Source organism: Lactuca saligna, chromosome 7 (genome assembly GCF_052625555.1).
Source record: "Lactuca saligna cultivar CGN05327 chromosome 7, ASM5262555v1, whole genome shotgun sequence".
In the NCBI taxonomy this organism is placed as follows: Eukaryota; Viridiplantae; Streptophyta; class Magnoliopsida; order Asterales; family Asteraceae; genus Lactuca; species Lactuca saligna.
The window spans coordinates 139672480-139695626 of NC_136423.1; the positions used below are offsets into that span (position 1 = coordinate 139672480).

Below are 23147 nucleotides of genomic sequence, written 5' to 3' on the forward strand. Positions count from 1 at the left end.
TGGCCCAAAGTCTGATCAACCACGAAATCTCCTCCACTCCAGCAACAGCAACCACAACAACCACTGCACCACCCGCTTCATCTGATAGAAAGAGGAAGCGATGGGATAAGAAGAAGGGCAAGAAAACTCAAACCTCCTCAAAGGACCAACAAATTGTGGCGGTCCATGCTGCCACCACCCCGGCCACTCCAGCATCCCCAACCCCGCTGAAAGCTTACAGTGGAAATTTTCCCAAGTGTCCTAAGTGCCCTTTCCACCACAACGGCCCCTGCCGTGAACTGCAGTGTTGCAACTGCGGTCGAAAGGGCCATATTGTCCGATTTTGTAAGGCCCCTCCCAAACCTATCACGCAGGTTCCTGGTATGGGAGTGACCCCAACTTGTTATGGCTGCGGAGAGGCGGGTCATTTTAAGAGAAACTGTCCAAAGACCACAAATGCTGGGGGAACTAGAAGGCTACTCGCTATCGGTCACAATGAAGCGGTAGCAGATCCCACGGTAGTCACGGGTACGTTTCTTCTCAACAACTCCTATGCCTGTGTCTTATTTGATAGTGGTGCAGAAAGAAGCTTCGTAAATCATAACTTTAAACGCTTACTCAAACAAACCCCTCAACCACTAAAAGAAACATTCGTCGTAGAAATGGCTAAGGGGAAAACAGAAAGCTCTAGCGAAATCTACATAGGTTGCACTCTCATGTTAGACGACCACTCATTTCCAATCGATCTTATGCCAGTCTCAATCAAGAATTTCGATGTCATTGTTGGTATGGATTGGTTGAGTCTCCATCGCGCAGATATCCTATGTTCCGACAAAGCCATTCGCCTGAAACTTCCGAATCACAAAACCCTATTGATATATGGAGATAAGCCGAGTACGAGTCTTCATATCATCTCCAGTATTCAAGCTCAGAAATACTTATGCAAGGAATATCGCGCCTTTCTTGCTCACGTCGTCGATACTAACCAGAAATCGAAAGATCCAAAAGACATTCCCGTAGTATGCGATTTCCCTGATGTCTTCCCGGAGGATCTTCCCGGCCTACCTCCCAAACGTCAGGTTGAGTTCAGAATCGACCTAATTCCAGGAGCCACCCCCGTAGCTAAGTCGCCCTACCGCCTAGCGCCCACCGAAATGCAAGAACTATCCGGTCAACTCAACGAACTGCTCAGCAAGGGCTTTATAAGACCGAGCTTCTCACCTTGGGGAGCTCCGGTCTTGTTCGTGAAGAAGAAGGACGGATCGTTTCGGATGTGCATCAATTATAGGGAACTCAATAAACTCAAGGTTAAAAATCGCTACCCTCTCCCTCGTATCGACGATCTATTCGACCAACTACAAGGAGCAAGTTACTTCTCCAAGATTGATCTTAGATCTGGGTATCATCAGTTACAGGTAATTGAGGAAGATGTTCCAAAGACAACTTTCTGAACCCGCTACGGACATTTTGAGTTCGTAGTGATGCCATTTGGACTGACTAATGCCCCCGCAGTATTCATGGACTTGATGAATAGGGTGTGTCGTCCATATCTGGATCAGTTCGTCATCGTCTTCATCGATGATATCCTCGTTTACTCTCGGAGCGAGGAAGAACACAGGGATCACTTACGACGAGTCCTGGAAACGTTGCGATCCGAAAAGTTTTATTCGAAGTTCTCTAAGTGCGAGTTTTGGATCCAAAGAGTTGAATTCTTAGGTCACGTGGTTAGTGAAGAAGGAATCCATGTGGATCCCTCCAAAATTAAAGCTATTGAGAACTGGTCAGCACCGAAGACGCCTACGGAAATTCGTCAATTTCTAGGCCTCGTTGGCTACTACCGTAGATTCATCCAAAACTTTTCTCGGATTGCGAAGCCTCTCACTATGCTAACGCAGAAAGGTGTATCCTTCGACTGGGAAGAGAAACAGGAGAAGGCATTCCAGACCCTAAAGCGAGCCCTATGCACCGCACCAGTATTATCCCTTCCCGAAGGGACAAAAGACTTTGTTGTATATTGTGATGCATCCAATCAGGGGCTCGGTTGTGTCTTGATGCAACGAGGTAAGGTCATCGCCTATGCCTCGAGGCAGCTAAAGACCCATGAGGCGAACTACACTACTCACGACCTCGAGTTAAGAGCGATTGTCTTCGCACTAAAAATTTGGAGACACTACTTATACGGGACGAAGAGTGTGGTGTACACTGATCATAAAAGCCTTCAACACATACTGAACCAAAAAGAACTCAACATGAGGCAGCGGCGATGGGTCGAGCTACTTAACGATTACGATTGTGAAATTAGATATCACCCGGGAAAAGCCAACGTAGTAGCAGACGCACTGAGTAGGAAGGAGTATACTGGTCGAAAGGCCAAGTCGTTGACGATGACTATCCATTCGCATTTATCCACACAGATCAAAGAGGCTCAGCTGGAAGCCTTAAAGCCTGAGAACATGACGGGAGAATCCCTGCGAGGAATGGATAAAAATCTGGAGGTTAAGGGTGACGGAGCCTACTACTTCATGGACCGAATCTGGACTCCACGCCATGGAGGTTTTAGAGATTTGGTTATGAGAGAAGCACATAACACTCGCTACTCCGTCCACCCGGGTTCAGATAAGATGTATATGGATCTCAAAAAGCTATACTGGTGGCCGAACATGAAAGCGGAGATCGCCACCTTTGTGAGTAAGTGCCTTACTTGCGCGAAGGTCAAGGTCGGATATCAAAAGCCATCAGGACTCCTCCAACAACTTGAGATACCAGAATGGAAGTGGGAGCGGATCACAATGGACTTTATAACCAAACTGACCAAGACAGCGGGTGGATTAGATACCATTTGGGTCATCGTTGACAGGTTGACCAAGTCCGCACACTTCCTACCCATCAAAGAAACAAACAAGATGGAGAAACTCACTAGAATATACCTTAAAGAAATAGTACGACTGCATGGCGTCCCTATATCTATTATCTCAGACAGAGATAGTAGATTCACATCTAGGTTTTGGCAATCGTTGCAAAAGGCACTAGGGACGAGGCTGGACATGAGTACAGCCTACCATCCGCAGACCGATGGACAAAGTGAGAGGACGATCCAAACCTTAGAAGATATGTTGCGAGCTTGTGTGATTGACTTCGGCAAATCATAGGACACACACTTACCTCTTGTGGAGTTTTCTAATAATAATAGTTATCATACGAGCATCAAGGCAGCCCCATTCGAAGCCCTCTACGGCCGTAAGTGCAGATCCCCTCTGTGCTGGGCTGAAGTAGGTGACACTCAGCTAGCTAAAGGAAGAGTTCCTGACAGCGCCCTCACTGGTCCGAAAATCATTCGAGAGACGACCGAGAAGATTGTACAGATACGTGAACGACTAAAAGCCGCTAGGGATCGACAGAAAAGCTACGCCGACAAACGAAGAAAACCCTTAGAATTCCAGGTGGGAGATCGAGTACTGTTGAAGGTATCGCCCTGGAAGGGCACAATACGCTTTGGAAAGCGTGGAAAGCTGAACCCAAGTACATAGGGCCATTTGAGATTCTCGCCAGAATCGGCCCCGTAGCTTATAAACTCAACTTACCCCACGAGCTAAGTAACATACATCCTACCTTCCACGTCTCAAACTTGAAGAAATGTATGTATGACGAGACTCTCGTGATTCCCCTCGACGAAATTGAGGTCAATGAGAGCCTCAACTTCGTGGAAGAGCCTGCGGAGATTTTGGATCGGGAAGTAAAACGAACGAAACAAAGTCGTATCCCAATTGTGAAAGTTCGGTGGAACGCCAAACGAGGACCGGAATTCACTTGGGAGCGCGAAGACCAAATGAAACTCAAATACCCCCATCTCTTCGCGTAGTAGTACTGTAATTCTTATCTGTACGAAATTCCCCTAACGGGGGGATGATGTGACAACCCCAAATATATTGTCGTTACAAACCCTATTTTCACTAACGGAATGCGTCACTATATGTTATCTTCGGTAATGTCTGGAGTTATCAATAAACAAATATCTAGTTATTTATATGTTCCGATATTATCATAAGTAATTATAACTTGTAAATGTTAACCCCGTTTAACTAAATAGAGTTATATTACTTTTCAACCACTTCACCCGGGTAAAAAGTTTTAACCCCGTTAAACTTTAGAATCGGGTAGCTGTGTATCGGGTGCAATACCCGAGACATATATAAACAAATGGACACTACAATTGAACTCTTTTACCACACCTTCACTCTCTCTCACTACTTTCTCTCTCTAGACCCAAAATCGACCCCGAATCCGCAAATTCCGGCATCCAAACGTAAGGACTCATTCCCTATCTTATTCTAAACATACTTCATTGTAGTTAGAGGCCAAAAATCATAGAAAACAAGGACCAAAAAGGAGTTTACGGCCTAAGAAGCCCCTTAGGCTGTAAACACCTAAAAACTTGCCAAAAACCTCATTTTTCCTTCCTTTAAGTTTATGTACTAATTAAGGGATATACCTAGGAGAGTTTGGACATTAAAACACAAGAGTTTGAAGCTTAAAAAGGAGTTTACGGCCCAAGCTTATGCTTAGGCCGTAAACACCCCAAAAACCCTTGTTAAAAGCCCCAAAAACTCATCTAGGGTGTTTGGTAATTTAGTCTTGACACTAGGAAATGTTTAAGTGCATTAAACAACACCATTTGAGGACAAAAAGAGGAGTTTATGGCCAAGTCTAAGCTTGGGCCGTAAACACCCAAATTTTTGTGTCAAACAAGTCCCAAAACTTATCTAAGGCATGTAAGGAATTTAGCTAAGGCCCTAGGATGTGTGTTGTACCATTAAACTTCTCATTTGAGGCCAAAAGAAGAGTTTACGGCCAAGTCTTGGCCGTAAACTCCCCAAAATGTCACAAAATGAGGGTTAAATCCCTCCATATTAGTTCAAGACACATACCATTAAATTAAGGAAGTGAAATAAGGCCTTAAACTTCCATTTTGGAAGACCACATGAGTTTACAGCCAAGCCTGGGGGGCTTACGGCTGTAAACTCCCAAGGAGTGGCCTCTAGGCCGTAAAATCCAAGGGAGTGAGCTCATGGACCCTCCTGTGAATCTTTCTTAACCTTATACCACTCCCGGGAACCCCGTCTAGGCCCTAAAACCCCAAATTGATGCTAGAATGCCTAAATACTTAAATGGAAAGCATGAAATGATTAATTTCTTGTAAAACACATATTTTCATATGACATTAGGGTCCTAAGAGGTGCACAAGTCACTATTTGGAACAAAACGCTCAACCGACACTTTTACCCGATTCACCCGATTTACGCGATTTCAAGTGAGTTCATACCCCTTTAATGAACCTTTCAAATGTTTTATATGTTTTAGGGGGGAGATACAAGTTGAATATACATGTTTATGAAAAGTTATACAAGACAAATTTTCATATTACAGAATTAATCACATGTGATTCACTACCTGTAGTTCAAATCACATGTGATTTATCACTATGCTTTACAAATAAATCATTTGTTTTCAAAACTATTTTGGATAAACAAACAAGTTTTAAATTTTTCTTATGTACAACACTTTTATTTAATAAATCTCCTTATAAAAATGTAGCCACACTGATATATTTATATAAGTAAGACTTGAAGGACTTAGGACCGATAGCTCGCCTTATTTCCTGTTCTTGTTTGATTGTGGGCTTAGGGTAGTGGTTATCCGTCCGACTGTCATTGATTTCTTAGTTATGTATCTCGTATATTAGTACGGATTACGAACATTTCTTATTTCATTAGATGCCTAAATCACTAACCTGACTAGAACCACACACACTAAGTTAACTATAATAGGTATAGTTAAGGTCTCTATCACTCGTTTTAACTACTACTCTGCACTACTATAATTCTCTCTATTATGAAACTATACACTAATAAGAGAATACAATACGAGTTATACAAAAGACTACTACACTATAATACAAGAGAAAGTACTAATCATGAGATAATTCATTAACCCACTACGAGATACTCTATTCGCTACGCACTACGCCCGAAGTTTTCCGATAGGAAGATGACACTATATGTATAGATCTATACGGGGCAGACGCTATTACATACCGACTGTTAATTTCAGTCCGAACCGCACAGGTCCAGGGATGCCTTCACTCCACTACACTATACATGACCGGGAGGGTCATGGGGGTCCGCTATTACTCACACTATTGGTAACATACAAGAAATACACTATAACCGCACTAAAACCCTAATCAACAGATAAAGTTAATATCCCGAAGTAAATAAGTATCTAATACTAAAGGAAGCTGCACCACTATTATTTACTTCAAGTATAACTTACCATATTGCTTTACTTATTGGTGAGTCACTATTATACTTCCACGTTAAATGGTTTTCAAAGACGAAAATGTCATATCTCTTAAAGGTTTTCACTTACTATACATTTCTGGAAAATATAGGATTTTCTGGGTTTTACTACTACTTATGACTATAAACTTCAGTTTTCGTACTAACGATTCTAATGCTTTTTATATCAGAACTCACACTAAACTCTTATGAACTCACCAGCTTTATGCTGATATTCTTTTCAAAATAACTTGTGTCTTCAGGTCAAAGATAGACAGGTATGACTGCAACATTTTTGGAGAAGATGGAGCATGCAAGACCCATCTCTTATTTTTGTTTACTTTTGGTGTTTGTTGAACATTACAAAACACACTTGTAAATACACTCACTATGTAAATGAAATGGTTGTATGTTTCTTGCTTTTACTATTATGCAATTGTGATGATACCGTACACTACGTCATCCACCCCGAAACGTATTCTGCCGTTATCGGTTTTGGGGTGTGACTCTTCGAGACTACACAGACCAAAGAGTACTTTGACACCTCACTAGACATTTTGACCCTAACAATCGAACCCTTGGTGAGAAGTGTCAAACTCATGTCATCGTCTTCAGGGTCTGGTGAAGTACCTGGTGAAGTTCCATAGACCAAACAATTGTGTTTTGAACTTCGGCCTTATCTTCTGCACTATTCTTTTTGAAATTGTTGAGACGAACTAGAAGACTTGTATGTTGAGAGTTTATTTACCTCTCTACATCATAAACTTGAAACAAAAATTTAGTCATCTTCACGTTTTTGTTCTTTCCAAGAAAAAAACTCCCAAGGGTTTAAGCACAATCTCCCCATCAACATAGACTTCGAGATTAATGTGCTCTTTCAGAATTGACTGAGGAACCTTGGAAGTCCTATTAAATGCCATTGATAGCTCGATATCAGTAACTGCCAAACAATCATAGTATTTATATATGAATATTTTGATATGAGCAAACCCTATAATGAAATCATCCTTGTTGTTTTCTTGAAGTTTCAACACATCAATAGTACTTAGAATCTTTGTCGCATTGATCAAGTCATTCAAGTTTATCAAAGGGAAGTCTGCAATCGAGAAGTCGCATACTACATTATTCACTCTGACCACAAAATAGCGACGATTCTACAATAAACCTTCAAACAGACTCTCTTTAGAAATGTCCATCACTTTGACAATCTTTACTGAAGTCTAAACTTCCTCTTCTTTCTTCCCTAAGACTGCATTAAATCTCATTTTTATGCACAAGGGGCCCTTAAAACGTCCAGGTCTAAGGGGTAAGCTTCTAAAACAACCATTACTCACAAGGACCAACCAAAAGGGACCAAAATAAGCCATAAACAAACCCAAACTAGATCTACACAAGGAGTCGCCAAGATAAGAACTTTATACCTCAAAAGGCTCGAAATGAAGATGCTAACTCTGGATCTCTAAGCTCCACTCCAAGGAATGAGTCTTCAATCTCCTTCTACTACTTCAAAATGCAGAAAAATACACAAAAATTATTCACAAGAGCTCAAAAGCACCAAACAAAGGCTAATGGCAATATTAGGGTTTAGAAGATATGGAGGCTAGTCTAAAATGGCAAAGATATGAGTTTAAGATGCTTAAATAGGGCACAAAACCTAAAAATTATGGTTCGTCCTACGCATGCGTACTCCATGTATGCCCAACGTATGTAGATGGGATTCACGATCATCAGGAGGGTATTACGCTAAGTGTATTCATAGAGTACGCCCCACGTACTAGCAAATGACCATATTGAAAGCAATTTAACATAAGGGACTAAAAAGGAACTTACCTAAACTTGAATGTTACATACTCACAAGTCTCAAGATTATGGGACAAAAGAACATGAAAACCAAGAAGCTAATGAGATCTAACACATGGGCCAACAAGGTACAAGCTTTATACCTTTTGAAGTTGAGTATTATAATGTAGGCTCTGGATCTACTAACTTGATATTCACCAATCCATAATCTTGGACTTCTCCTTCTTCAAAATACACCAAAACACACCAAAAATGCTCAAAGTTTGCTCAATAGGATTAGGGCTTTAAGTTGGGTGTCAAAGATGATGTAAGTTGATGATAAGGAGGGCCTTAAGGGTTTAAAATCCTTAAATAAGGCTCAAAACCCAGAAAATTAGGGTTTGCACACTAAGTAGTTATGTCATGCATAACTTGGGTTATGCCTACATAGGACATAAAACCCCCATGCCTGATTAATGAACTAGGCCTTGCGTAGTTAGCTATCTACGCCTTGTATATACCCTTAATTCCCCCAAAAATATAGTTTTAAAAATCATAAGGAAAAGTACTTGAGGAATGGGTGTTACAGTGTTTCTGATATTGAATTAGGGATGTAATTCAGCTTGGTTTTGTTCTTAGATTATCACACTTCTGAATTCGTATACCCTAGGCAATAGCGACGAATTACAAATTTCAAAAACTGTTGGAAAGACATGATCCTAGACACCACCCAAGTATACATATTGTTATTCTAATTCCCTAAACTAACATGAAACTAAAAAATGATACAAAGCCTAACATAAGTTCTAATAATGGATGCAAAAAACATGGGAAAACATTTGGTTCTATTCTGTTAAAACTATGTAGTTTTAAAATGGTTTTGTACTTAAGATCAGGTACATAACAATCATATATTTCTCAAGCCCACATATGTGTATATATATATATATATATATATATATATATATATATATATATATATATATATATATATATATACACACACACACACACAAGTAGGTTAATGCGAAAACATATTTTATCTTATAAAAATCAAAGACATATACTTTAGAAATTAAATTTATTAGTATTAAATTAAAGACAATAAGTTTACATTGGAGTGTATTATGGTAATATAAATTTAAAAGTGGTTTTAACAACAATCTCTTTCTTTTTTTTCATGTCTTTAACCACTATTAAATTCAAGTTTACACACACACACACACACATATATATATATATATATATATATATATATATATATATATATATATATATATATATATATATATATATATATATTAGTGACTTGTATCGACCAATATCTTTCTAAATACCATGGTTGTAGATAATTTTATATTAAAAAAATCTTCATATTTATATTAGTATGTGTTTATGGTATATATCATTATCAGTTTGTACCAACTAAACTTATTGGTAGCCAAATATAATATCATGTATAACTCGTACAAATTTTGTTGTTAAGTTTATGTATCAAACAATTTGGGGAAAAAAATTGGTATGGTAGAGTATTTACCCTTAGTTACAACCATAATGAGAAGACCCTTAGTTATAACCATAGTGAGATGATATGTTTTAACCATATAAACCAAATTTTTCGCTTTAGAGATTTTTTTTTTATTGGTATGATTATAAATTCAATTAGGAATTCACTGACGGCGATTTTTATTCTAATATCGATTATGCTAATTAAAGAGGTATCATGACTCGTTAACTGGGAGTTAGGGATAGCAAATCGTGCTATCGTTTCGTATTTCTGTCTGGCACAACATGACTAGATAATTTTTTTGTAACACGAACACGACCCGACATGATGTCGTGTTTTTTTAACTAACACGAAAACGAATGAATTAAAAAACGACAAACATGACACGGCACGACAAATATAACATATACTAAAAACTAGTTTGTTTAATGAATACTTTATCAAATATAACATGATAAACACAAAAAATACGACAAACACGAAAAAACATGATAAAGTACTGTTAAATAGTAACAATTTCGTGTCGAATTTTGAACACGAACACAACACGACAGATATCGTGTTTTTTACAGCTGACACGAACACGAATTCAAATTTTAGTTTCGTCCCATTTCGTTTCGTATCATGTATTTTTATCGTATCTTATCATAAATTGGCACCCTTACTGGGAACCAATACGATGCAATTCTTGTAGAAGGTATGGATCCATTGGAAGCAAAACTCTTCCAAAATGAAATAGAAAGCCAAACAATATATGCAAACGTATATCGGCATTTTGATGACTTGCAAAGTGTTTCGTAAACTCAAGAATCATCCACAACCTTGGCAACCCCATGTATTCACGATATGGAAACTAGGATTAAGACAATTATATTTTTTTAATTTGCATCATGAGTATTTGTAATTTATTATATACTTTTTTCTATCCCTCATTTTGTAATTTCTAAAATAATAACTTTAGCCGATGCATTTTAATGCACTGTTCCTATTTCCTAACGGTGGTTCCTTTAATTGACTAGTAATCTAGTATGAAACGTAAACGAATGTAGAATACAAAGTAAAAAAGAGCCCGAAAATGCACAAACTTTTTGCCCTAAAGGATTATCTGGTCAAAGCCCACGAGTATTTCCAGACATGATATCCTGGATAAATAAAATGGGTTGGGCCTGCTCGTGGCTTCGTGGGTCGGGTTTTTTTACGCACAGATTGGGGGCCCAAATGTTTATCGCTAGTATATAAAATAGAACCATTAAAGATTAAGGTATACATCGTAAATCATACAATATACAAGAAATTATACATACAGCTAGTGGGTATAATCTCATATTTTGGACACCTTTTCATAATGTTCTCTTACGTTGACCATTTCTATAAATTCATTATCACACTGGGACTATTGATGTAAGTTTGTCTTATATATGGACCAGTTCTGTAAATTTGGTATTATATAGGAAGTACTCTAATTTTGCTATTGTAGGGACCATTTCTTTAAGGCTATTTCTGTAATTTTATCTTATACACGGCCGTTTTTGTAAATGTCTTACATATGGCCTATTTTTGTGATTTTACTATTACATTGGGACCATTTCTAATTATTATTTTTTTCTGTTTTTCAAATATAAGAACCGTTAGATAGTTTTGCAAAGACTATCCCTATAATTTTCTCAAATATAGAAACCATTTAAAAAGCATAATTTTAATACATGGATCCTTTCTGTAATTTTTTTTCAAACAAAAGGACCATTAAAGAATAATGCAAGAACCATTTCTGTAATTTTTTCAAACATATGGACTTTTCTAGATAATTAAGCAGAGACCGGTTCTATAATTTTTTTCAAATATAAATATCATTTTTATTGTTTTGTTGGATATATAGAGCACTAGATAAGTTTTATAGGGACTATTTCTATAAAATTCTCAAAGATAAAAACTGATTTAATAACTTTATAAAAAATATAATTAAAAAAAAAAAACTACCTAAATCTTCTTAGTAAATGTATAGGTTGTATAATGTCTCGTTATTTCACAATTCCGTTATAACAAATTTTCAAATTTAAAGGTTCTTATATCTTTTTTGAATAAGTTTTAGAAGGAATTAAAGATAAGAATTCGAGTAAATAGCTTGAAATTAGCAGGATTTTACTCAAATTCTTAAGCTTTATGTATAATTGTTATATTTTGGTCAAACTTGTTTTGTTTTAGTATTGATGAATACCTAGGTTCTAGAGATGGTTGAAATAAGAAAATGTGTCGTGATCTTCGTTTTGACCTCTGTTCAGCCTTGATTTCGGTGATACCTGAAATAATCTCTCCGAGACGACACTCCGATGGTAAAGTCACTTTTTGACTAGAGAACGATCAAAGCTCAAAGAAGGGTATTAGGGTTTCTTATCTAATAACCTTGGACTAAAATTAAGATATAATTATATGTGAATTATGTGGAGAATATGTTTATCACTTTGATAATCTTTTAGCTTAGGATATTCTAATATGTTCAACTAACACGCTTTGATCAACACGAAAAAATATATATATATATATATATATATATATATATATATATATATATATATATATATAGTTAGATTCAAATGAATCATGCATTTGGGTCGTGCATTTGAGTGGTGCATCTAGGCCATGCACTTGAGCGATGCATTTAAGTGACGCATTTGAGTGATGCATTTGGGCTATACATTTTTGTCATGTCCGTCATTTATATCTGTTATTTTGGCTGTCAATTTTGTCGTTCCTTTATGTTTGTCATTTCCATCTGCCATTTGTGTCTGTTGTTTCTTGCTGTCATTTCTGTCTATCAGACTACTAATGTCGGCAATCTCCCTGTGCCCGTCGCCAGATATATAAATATTTGTGAACTAATCAAGCTTTCAAATCGTGTTTGTTTCGCTAAATATATATTTTGTACATATTTTTAGATTTATTCAAGTGTAGATTGATCTAGATGTGAACACACAATTTACTTTCGATGGTCCTAGAAAAAAAAAATTGAAGACTAAACATGAATGATGTAGGAAAATTTAGAATTTGTAGTGGAGATCTGGATACCAACTTGAATCATGATATCACTTTCCGAACTAATATTTCTACTCTATGTCTGGGTTGCAATAAATTCAGTCTAGGTTAATCCAAGTTGACACTTACGATATCAAACACGAAAATCGTAAGCCAATATGCTAAAGGATTCTATGAAAGTATGATGAAAACGAGAGCTTAAAATCGTAACCTCTTCTGAAGAGAAAGAACCGTTTATATATTAAACGAGATTAGGGTTTCATTAGGATTGGGCCGTCATTAGGTGCTTTGGAAGCAAGTCATGCAAAATCTGGATTTAATGAGGATTTAGGGTTATCAAAACTAATGAGTTTCGTTAGTTTTACCATAATTACCCTTGGACCCCGCTAGGGGCGCTGCCTCTTTAGAAACCCTGGACCCAGGGGTGCTGCCCCTGGACCCCCGCCTAGTCGTCGAACCGGTTTTTAATTCGATCTTATACATGTGTGCACTCCGTACAATCTCGTACATATATTAGAGTACAAATTATGAAGCCCCAAAAAGACTTGACCCTTTAAGACATACCCAACTCCTTTTGTGTTGGTGTAGCTCAAGGTTGTTCGACTTGTGTTTAGCTCTGCGTAAAATAAGTTTTATTAGACCATCTCCAATCCAACTTTATTTCTTTTACAACAAAAGGATGTCAAAATGATACAAATAATGTTTCATCACCAATCATATACCATATTTCAGTTTATTAGTTTTTATATATTTAATTTTATCTTTTTATCGTAAAACTTATTTAATTTAATGTTATTATTTTCTTATATCAAAATGGTATAAGAAATCGAATGAAGTTAAAGATGATTTATATATTTTGATATAGAAAATAGGATTTGAACCCATCAGTCTATTTTGGGACTGTTAAAGTCTTAAGGGTTCGGTCTAACTCTTTTTGGGAAAGACCGGGGTCGGTTTTTTATTTTTTGGAACCAAACTAGATGAGTGATAGGATTTTTTTTCCTGTCAACAATTTCTTGTAATTTTTATAATTTCATATATGATCTTCCTTGTAAATTTCTAAGTACAAACACAAAACATGCATTCTTTTCTAACTTATACAATTCTTGCGATTTCGTAACTTTTTTGTACACGTATTCAGAATTTCATATGTAAATTAATTAGTCCTAACTTTCTAGACTCTAGTATTCCCCAAGGCCCAAACTACACCAGACTTTGTAGACCCACGGTTATTGGCCTTAAACAACCAAAATAGATTGGTTGATTAAACCAATCTCTCAAATTTCAATACTTTTTATTACATAAACTATTATTAAAAGATTTATTTATAAAATAGTGCAATAATAATATACATAAATGTCATTATATATACGAGATAGTTGCTTCAATAAAGATAAACGGAATATAACATCATAGAGGGCAGTGTAGGATGGAGCCAGGAGAGAACAAAGAACGAGACGACCAAGAGGGATGGAGTCAAGTACGTCGGAGAAAGAACTACGGGAGAGATTTCGAAGTTAATGGGAAAGCTATGTCCTTCTATGTACAGAACTTCCCATCAGACTGGAATGAAGCTGCATTATGGCGGATGTTTAACAGATATGGGATCGTTGTCAATGTTTACATTGCAAAGAAATTGAACCGCCTCAATAAGAACTTCGGATTTGTTAGATTTATACGGATCCAAGATTGTATCTCCTTTGAAAAACGTCTCAATGAGATTTACATCGGATCACATAAGATTGAAGTCAATGTGGCACGATATCAAAGGTTGGAGAACGTGAATCACATAAGAAACTTTCAACCCACTGGAAGACTACAAGCAGAACCAGTAAAGAACACACGACTACATGATAGGTTATTTGCTGATGTTGTTAGGGGGACAACGCCAACCGCAAACAATGGATCTGGTAATTCAAGCAAATTCGATGAAGGGTCGACCCCTACAAGGAAAGTAATAAAGATGATATCCAGGCTGGAGTCAAGAGAAGCCATCCAGAACACCTTGGTGGGGGAAGTAGAAAACTTCCAAGCCCTAATGAACGTGAAAGCTTTTCAGGAGGTTGAGGGATGCCCTTCAATGCAATTAAGATATTTGGGAGGCCTAAAAATGCTTCTCGAATTCGAGAATACAATGGAAAAGGTCGAGTTCATAAATAAAGGGAAGGAGACTTGGTAGCCGTGGTTCAAAGAGGTCACTACTTGGGACGTGGAAGGTAATTTCAATGAAAGAATTGCATCCATAATCATCTAATGTGTGCCCCAACATGCATGGTGTGAGGAAGCATTCAACATTATTGCAATATCGTGGGGGATGGTGGTAATCCCGGAAGAATGCAATACAGATTCTCAAAATTTGGCCTTTGGGTGGGTTGGAATCCTCACATCTCATCTCGAAATCATCAGCTCTTCCATCAAAATCTTTGTGGATGGAAAACCATATCAGATAAATGTCATGGAGGATATATTTGAATCCCTCAAACTTAGCCCGGTGCTTGCTGCAAATGACTTCTATCAACGGACATCATGGTGGTATGAAGATACTACTGGTGAAAATGGCAGCCTCAACAACGAAGTTTCGGTCCATTCTGAAGCTAGTTTATAGTCTCCGGGAATATCTCCGGTGAAGTCATGTCAAGCGTAGAAACAGGATGGGGAAGTGGAAAAGTCGCACGCCTTCATCTCCAGCTCGGAGGCCAAGGAAACTCCTCGTTTTTCTAAACCCTTGGAGTATAGTAAAGAAGTTGTATCACCACTGCCCTCGCCCTCGGGTGTAGGTCATGTTGCATCCGGATCCTTTACCCCCTTGGGCCATAATAGAAGACTGACCCAATCTCCACCTGTTATTAAAATCCCCCAGCCTAATTTCCCTTTGGACCTAAATAGAGCCTCTCCGATCCTTCTACAATCACGCAATGCCCCCTCCCCCATACGGATGCCTCCCCCACCCTGTCACTCCGGCGACTCCCAAAACTTGCAAGGGAATGTGTTTCAGTCTCAACACCTGTCACAGCCTGAAGTCTCTCAGAACCAACCGGTCGAGTCGAACGCTACATCTATGGAGGTTGCCAAGACAATCGATGTTGGAGAATCAGTTGGCTTCCATGTAGGCAATCATTATGATCAAATTAAGTAAATGATTAAATCTCGTGGAGTGACTATTATTGATCCATGAATATCCTCTCAAATAACGTTCGTGGAATTGGGTGTGAAGTAAAAAGGAGCTGGCTCAGGGATTGTCGTATTCAAAATCACTATTTTTTTGTCGGCCTACAGGAAACAAAATCCAGGAGATAAAAAATAAACTAGACATGCAAATTTAGGGCTCTTCCAATTTTCAGTGTGAGATAATTGACCCAGTGGGGCTCTCCGGTGGAATTGCTTCCTTTTAGGATCCCTCTCTCTTCCAAGTCTCAGAATCAATTAAAGGTGAAGGTTTCCTTGCAATTAAAGGTGTGTGGCTGGGATTGAGGAAATCTTGTTGTTTTGTAAATGTGTATACCCCACAGGAGCCTCTGAGGAAAAGGTCTTTGTGGAACAAACTGGTTGACCTCGTAAACTCAGACTCAGAATCTTTCTAGTTTGTATTTGGAAATTTTAATGTTGTTCGGCTTCCGGAAGAAAGACTGGGCTCAGTGTTCTGTCAAAGCAGTGCCTATTATTTCAATGAGTTCATACGTTCTCTACGTTTACAGAAATTAAAATGGGGGGGTGGGGGAAGGGGGTGTAGATTTACATACATGAATTCATCTGGTGCCAAGCACATCAATCTTGATAGATTTCTTGTCTCTCTCAATTCCATCTAATCCTGGCCGAATCTAAACGTCACAGCCATGCCTAGGGTGCATTCAGATCATTATGTTATAATCTTATCTGCCTCTCAGTTTGATTTTGATCCATCTTCATTCATGTTCTATAATTCTTGGCTTAAGGATCCAGATTTTTAGGGTATTTTAAGGAGTGGTTGGTCAATCAGTAATAGTTCAAGGCATCAACTGTATTTATCCCCATTCTCCCTGGTTGCTAGTAAACTAAGGAACTTAAAGGAGCATATTAAGTCATGGAGGACGGAAGTTATTAGGAAAGCTAGAAGGGAGATAGATAAGCTTACAATAAAAATAAATAACATTGACCTCTTGGTTGAGAAGGGGTTGGTTAATAATGAATTGCTTAAAAGTCGACATAATGCTTACCAAAAAATCATTGAAATCGAATCTGGGCGCATTGAGGACCTAAAGTAAAAGTCTAGTACCAAATAGGCTCTTGAAGATGATGAGAACAATGCATTTTTCCACGGTCTAGATAATAAGCAGAAAAGATCTCAGAGGATAAACGGTATTAAGGAAAATGGTTTTTGGATAACCGATCATGTTGACATAAAGGAGAGGGTAGTTAAGCATTTTGCCGAGAGATTCGCTGAGCCAATTAAATCGCGCCCTAAATTTCTCATCTCAAAATTCATGAAACTTCCCCCTATGCGACTGAGTTCTTGGAAGAGCCTTTCTCCCTCGAAGAAATCAAATCAGCTATCTGGGCGTGTGGCTCGGACAGGGCTCCTGGGCCTGATGGATTCTCTTTCGCTTTTCTAAAAAAACATTGGGAGGTGATTGGTGGGGATTTCTACCTTGCAGTGAAGTAGTTTGAAGCTACAAGGCTCATAGAAAAGGGATGTAACTCATCCTTTATCACTCTCGTCCCAAAGGTTCAAGACCCGATCACGATAAACGATTTTCGGCCTATCAGCCTAATCGGATGTTTATATAAAACAATCTCAAAGGTCCTAGTTGATCAGTTGAAAAAGGTGGTACATCTTGTGGTCAACAAAACACAAACAACTTTCATTAAAAATAGAAATATCCTGGATGGGCCTCTTATCCTTAATGAAGTCATTAGCTAGTTAAAGAAGAATAAAAAGAAAGCTTTCATGTTTAAAGTGGACTTTGAAAAGGCTTTCGATAGTCTTAACTGGGAATTCCTAGACTCAACCATGCAACAAATGGAATTTGGGGCTAAATGGTGAGCATGGATTCGAGGATGCTTAGCATCAGCAAGGGTCTCGGTCATTATTAATGGGTCAACAACAAAAGAATTCGGTATGGAGCGTGGTGTTCGGCAGGGGGATCCATTATCCCCGTTTTTGTTCATCATCGAAGCTGAAGGACTTCATGTTGCATTAGAATCAGCGAAAGAAAAGAGCGTATTTAAAGGTATCCAGCTCCCCCACCGTGGCCCAGTAATCTCTCACCTTCAGTACGCTGATGACGTGATATTTATGGGATCATGGTCATTGGAAAACACGAAAAACCTGATCAGAATACTAAGATGTTTTGAACTATCATCGAGGCTCAATATTAATATGTCAAAAAGTAAACTATATGGGTTTAGTGTCCAAAGTTGTGAGCTGGAGTTGGTGGCCCGTAGTTTCAACTGTTCGATTGGTTATCTCCCTTTTACCTACTTAGGTCTTCCAGTTGGTGTTTCGATGGCACGAGTAACCCATTGGAAACCTATCATTGAAAAATTCCAGGCGAAACTATCTAGATGGAAAGCCTCCACCTTGTCGTTTGGGGGTAGATTGACCCTATGCAAAGTTGTTCTAAGTAGCCTTGGCTCATTTTACTTCTCTATATACAAGGCCCCGACAAAGGTGATTAAACGCCTTGAAAGAATTCAGATGAGGTTTTTTTGGGGAGGCTACATGGAATCAAGGAAAATGGCCTGGGTCGCTTGGGATAAGATTCTCGCAGCTAAAGAAAGAGGTGGGCTCGATGTTGGCAGCTTAAAGGCACATAATCTTGCTTTTTTGGGAAAATGGTGGTGGCATTTCAGAAAACAGCCTAAAAGCATATAGGCTTTGGTGATTAAAGCCATTCATGGACCCGATGGTGGAGTGTCTCGTCCTATGGCAGCAAAAAGAAGAGGCAGTTTTTGGGGTTCAATTGCAGGCCTGCCAACATCATTAGAAAAGGAACAAATGTCATTCTTAAATTACTTCCAGAGTATATTAAATGTAGATGGTTCATATAAATGGTCATGGTCACTTGATCCTTCGGGGGAATATTCTGTTTCTTCACTACGGAATCACAGTGATAATCTAGCCCTGCCTCATAGTAATGACAGATGGATATGGAACCCACTGGTGTTGAGTAAGATAAACATTCTAGCTTGGTGAGTCTGCCAAGGTAGACTTCCATGCATGGAGAATCTATGTAAGCTTGGCATCAGCTCTTCAGATTTGTGTCCGATGTGCCATGAAGCCCCATAAACAGTAGATCACATCTTTGTGGGATGCCCGATCTCAAAGGAAGTTTGGTTGCAGGTATGCAGTTGGTGGCGGTTACTGGAACTTTCTCCTAACTCTTGTAGACAGTTGTTAGATTGTAAAGACTTGCTAGGAGGACATCAAAGGCTGAAGGTGGTTCAAGAGGCTATAATGTTGGTTTTCTTATGGGTAATTTGGAGATTCAGAAATAGCAAGGCTCATGCCCTGAACTCAAACTCCTTATCAAAATCGGTACTGGCATATGAGGTACAAGCACATTCACACCTTTGGATCAATGCGCGGAATCGGAAAGGACAAAATCTACGATGGATCGAGTGGTGTTGCGACCCAACCTTTGAGTGTTATTGCAAGATGTAGTTAATTTTCCTTTTTTTTCTTTTCCTTGTTGTTTTATGTTGCTTTGTTTATTTGTTTTTGGACCATTTTGTACCACCTAGCCCCTGGCTAGCTTTTCTAATATATGCTTGTCGTTCTAAAAAAAAGTCATTATTATTAATTTATTTTTATTTTTTTATTTTTTACAATTTAACCATTATATTTTATTTCAGTCGATTAAAATCATCCATCATTTAATGCGACTACTATGGCACCTTATTTCCGGTTTAATATCATATATATTTTCTAAAATATAATTTAGTTTTCTGGTTTCTTAGTCTTAGTCCTATGAGAAGCCACTTCAGAAACATGATGCTATTTAATAAAATATATATGATGCAATGTAGATAAATGGAAAATTATGTTAGTTTTAACATATAGTAAAGTAGAAATATCATGGTCACAATGATAATATAGCAGTTAACCATTAAAAAACAAATTATTGTTACTTTTAGTATACTTTAAATGAAGTTTAATCCCTTTGACCTATTCTTTTATAGCTACTTTCATAATCATACACATTGAACATGCAAATAATAAAATACAAATGAAATTAACAGATTTCCTTAATAAGGTCAAACCTTACTATATCATTCATGGTTCACATATGCAATTTTATCCATTGTGTATAGCACTTGCATCATTCAATTTATTTACATCACAAACAAAACAAAGCCGAAGAGCTCATAACATCACAAATGAACCTAAAAAGAATTGGTAAAATTACATATGTTCATATATACATTTACATCGATTAGGAAGATACAAACACGACACAAACAACGCCTTTGTTTCTTCCCCTCCGCCACCAAAAGATTTAAAAAAAAAATTAAAATTAAAATTAAAATAAACCACAAAGGGGAAAGGGGAAAGTGGAAAATCATCTACTTAATAGTTTTTAAGTAATGTTAGGGGTAATGATTGTCAAAGTAACTTCACTTTAAGCACGACATGTTTGCAACATATGTGTTCTCAAACTACAATCCTTCACCTGCCAAGGGTATAATCGTAATTAGCAAGAAAAATCCGTCAATAAACCTTTCTTTTCATATATTTTATATAATAATAATAATAATTTACCTTGAGAGTCGATAAAATTGACAAGAAATCTTTGCAAATCCTAAGCAAAGCTCTCTCTTTTGCAGTCACTTTTGCAAGCTCAGCCGCCATAACATTCACTTCTTCGACCTGAAAATTGTAATTCATGTCACACTGATATCAGTCTCAGTCTCAGTCCAATAAGTCAAACGCAGTACAACCTGTTTTGTTCTGTCTTAAAAAAACCAAATACCTGCAAACAAAGTGATCTTGTTGATGAACCCATTGCTTGAATGAGATCGAGTGCCGAATTTATGGCATCTTTCATGCTTTGGAGGTCAGCCTAACAAAATCAAGATTATTATTAAAGAAAAAAAAATGTTTTTGAATTCTTGAAAAAACATGTAAAATGATGTTGAAAATGGAAGAAGAACACATACACTTGCTCCTTCACCAACGGGAAGACGAAGTGTGCTTGCTTTCAAAGCTTCAATGGCTCCAAGTAATGATATTGAATGATCTTTATCTAAATATCCCCAATCTTCAAGAAAAATAATCTAATATTTATTCAAGAAAATAGTAATTAGTTTCTTGAAAAGAACATAAGTTTACGTTCAACGCTACAATTGAATTGGGACAATGTCACTAAATTTGTCGCTATAATATTTCAAGATTTTTATTAAATAAACTTACTTGTGCCTTAAGAATAGATGCTAACTTCAATTTTTGTCTCAATAATTGCAACCTATGTCTTTTTTTAGTCACGGAGTCACGTAAATCCGATATTGTAATCCACGCATTCCATAAATTTTCCTAAACGAAAAAAAATGATACATCAAAATAAAAACACAAAATCAAAAAACTAAAATTTATAATTTTATATCATACCTCGACACTATGTTTCTGCTTCAACACTATATCTTCATTTCTAGCATTCACAAATCGCCATTGCAATTGCCGATTATATAAAATTCTCAACAAATGTGCATCAAAAAACCGATTTTCACCTACTTTCCCTCTTCGAACATCAACAGCAAAACTAAGCACCGATGGTGTCTCACTAAAATTACTACTAATTTTTGAACCAGGTGTTCTTGGTGATGCTAAAAACTTACTTGGTGATGATGGGCGCATTCTATTTGGGGAAGCGATTGTTCTTGGTGATGATAATGGACTGATTTCAGGCAAGAATTTTTTAGAGATTGAAAGTTTTTGTGGGGTTATGAGTTTTGATTTTGGGCTTGTTGAAAGTGGTGAACTTGGATCTTGTAATCTCCTTATTCTACTATTAGTTTCTTGCCAAAATTTTGGTGATACGATAATCCCTCTAGGCCCGATTCTTGAACGATTTTCTTGAATTCCTGAAGTGCTACCAGATGATACGCTATCTGTATCGGAATCTTTGAATGAATTCCCATCTGGGTTTTGTTGAAAATGGTTTAAAAGATCGATTGAATGTTCAAAATCAAGATTCGATTGGTGTGAAGAAGGTCTAATTACATTCCCGGAAGAGTTTATCGTGCTCTTTTCAACCCCACAATCCAAGCTCAAACTTTTCGATAAAACGGTGACGTTTGCTTGCCGGATTCTGCCAGGCCACCGGTGGTGATCTATCGGTTTAGTGTTTTCGAGATGATCTCCTCCGCCGCCGTCAACCGTCGTTCTCATAGGGGTGGGAGTCGGAGTTCTCTTTCTTTCAGGGGTACCCTTTCTTACTGTATTTGAATTTGGGGATTGTGGAGTTACTTTGGTTTTACTAATCGGTAGAGAAAACGCTTCGCCTTGAAACGACACAGATAAACTTCTCGTAGATGTAACCAGAAGTTTAGTAGCCGCCGACAACGCATCTCCGGCGCCACCACCGGCATTGTTGGGTTTCAGCGTAAGATCCGCCCTGATGGGTCGTCTCCGGTCAGCGGAAACCGACCGTTTTGGTGCCGGAGTAGTTGAATTTCTTGAAATTAAAGGGGAAGGCGACCTTCGTAATGTGGGTAGAGATGATGAATTTGAATTTGAAATTGAAATTGAATTTGGATTTGAAGAAGTTGAAGGAGAAGGAGAAAGGTATCTTGAAGAAACTTGTCGTGGTTTATGTCTAATTGACTTATTAGGGGTAGTGATACTGATACCATTATCTTTTTCCGAAGGCAACAATGGAGGTCTTGTTTGATTTCTGGTTGTTGTTTCAGAAACGGCAGCCACCATCATCGATGAAAAATCAAACCCAGAAGGAATTTCAGTAACTCACCTCACATTGTCGATTTACGCCATGAAAAGATCAAGAAAAACCTGTTTTTCTCCAAAACAAGAAAACCCCTGAAACAGAAAGATCGAGAAACACCATTGTAATTCAAACCCCGTTAATGGTTAGTCGGAATTCCCACATTTTTCAGAATTTTTCAGTAAATTGATCAGAAACCCACAAAATAGTAGCAACCGTACACTGTTTAAGCTGAAGATTTAAGAGAGAGAAAAAGTATTTCTTTATTTCCTTTTAGAGAGAGAGAGAAGCTTTGGTGCATCTTTGGAGGTGAGTTTGGGGTTTTGTGAATCTTTGGAGAAACGTTACGTTAAACAAATAATATTTTTCATTTTTTCTTGTTTTTGGTTGCTTTTTTTTTTTTTTTTTACATTCTTTTGACGCCAAAAAATGTTTTTATTTATTTTGTAATGGTTAATGAAAATAATTGGTAAAGACCGAGGGAAGATTTAGTATATAACATATGTAATCTCTCAAATTCTTAAATTTTTCTGTCAAATATAAATTTAGTGAGAGTGTTACAAATCTTATAGAAATCCATTACAAATCCATAATTCTGTC

At 37.6% G+C, this 23147-nt stretch overlaps 1 protein-coding gene across 2 annotated transcripts; it reads right to left on the bottom strand.

The window, feature by feature from the left end:
• Positions 1–19987: 19987 nt before the first annotated feature.
• Positions 19988–22877, bottom strand: LOC145005011 (QWRF motif-containing protein 2-like). 2 transcript variants are annotated; one of them, XM_078964045.1, is made up of 6 exons: positions 21215–22877; positions 21020–21139; positions 20767–20883; positions 20580–20669; positions 20369–20476; positions 19988–20279 (listed from the first exon to the last, which is right to left on the bottom strand). In XM_078964045.1, exons 1-6 carry the CDS (start codon positions 22532–22534, stop codon positions 20229–20231), a joined length of 1806 nt encoding a protein of 601 aa, XP_078820171.1. In that variant the 5' UTR covers positions 22535–22877; the 3' UTR covers positions 19988–20228. The 2 variants fall into 2 exon arrangements, with proteins under 2 accessions (XP_078820171.1, XP_078820170.1); XM_078964044.1 differs by having other exon boundaries at positions 20369–20500.
• Positions 22878–23147: the final 270 nt, after the last annotated feature.

Bases quoted from the DNA above. Each gene is read 5' to 3' on its own strand.
- LOC145005011 (XM_078964044.1), bottom strand. From the start codon at position 22,534: ATGATGGTGGCTGCCGTTTCTGAAACAACAACCAGAAATCAAACAAGA. The intron at 21,140-21,214 runs GTATGATATAAA...TTTTTCGTTTAG, and splicing joins AGCAGAAACATAGTGTCGAG to GAAAATTTATGGAATGCGTG. The intron at 20,670-20,766 runs GTATGTGTTCTT...TGATTTTGTTAG, and splicing joins CCGTTGGTGAAGGAGCAAGT to GCTGACCTCCAAAGCATGAA.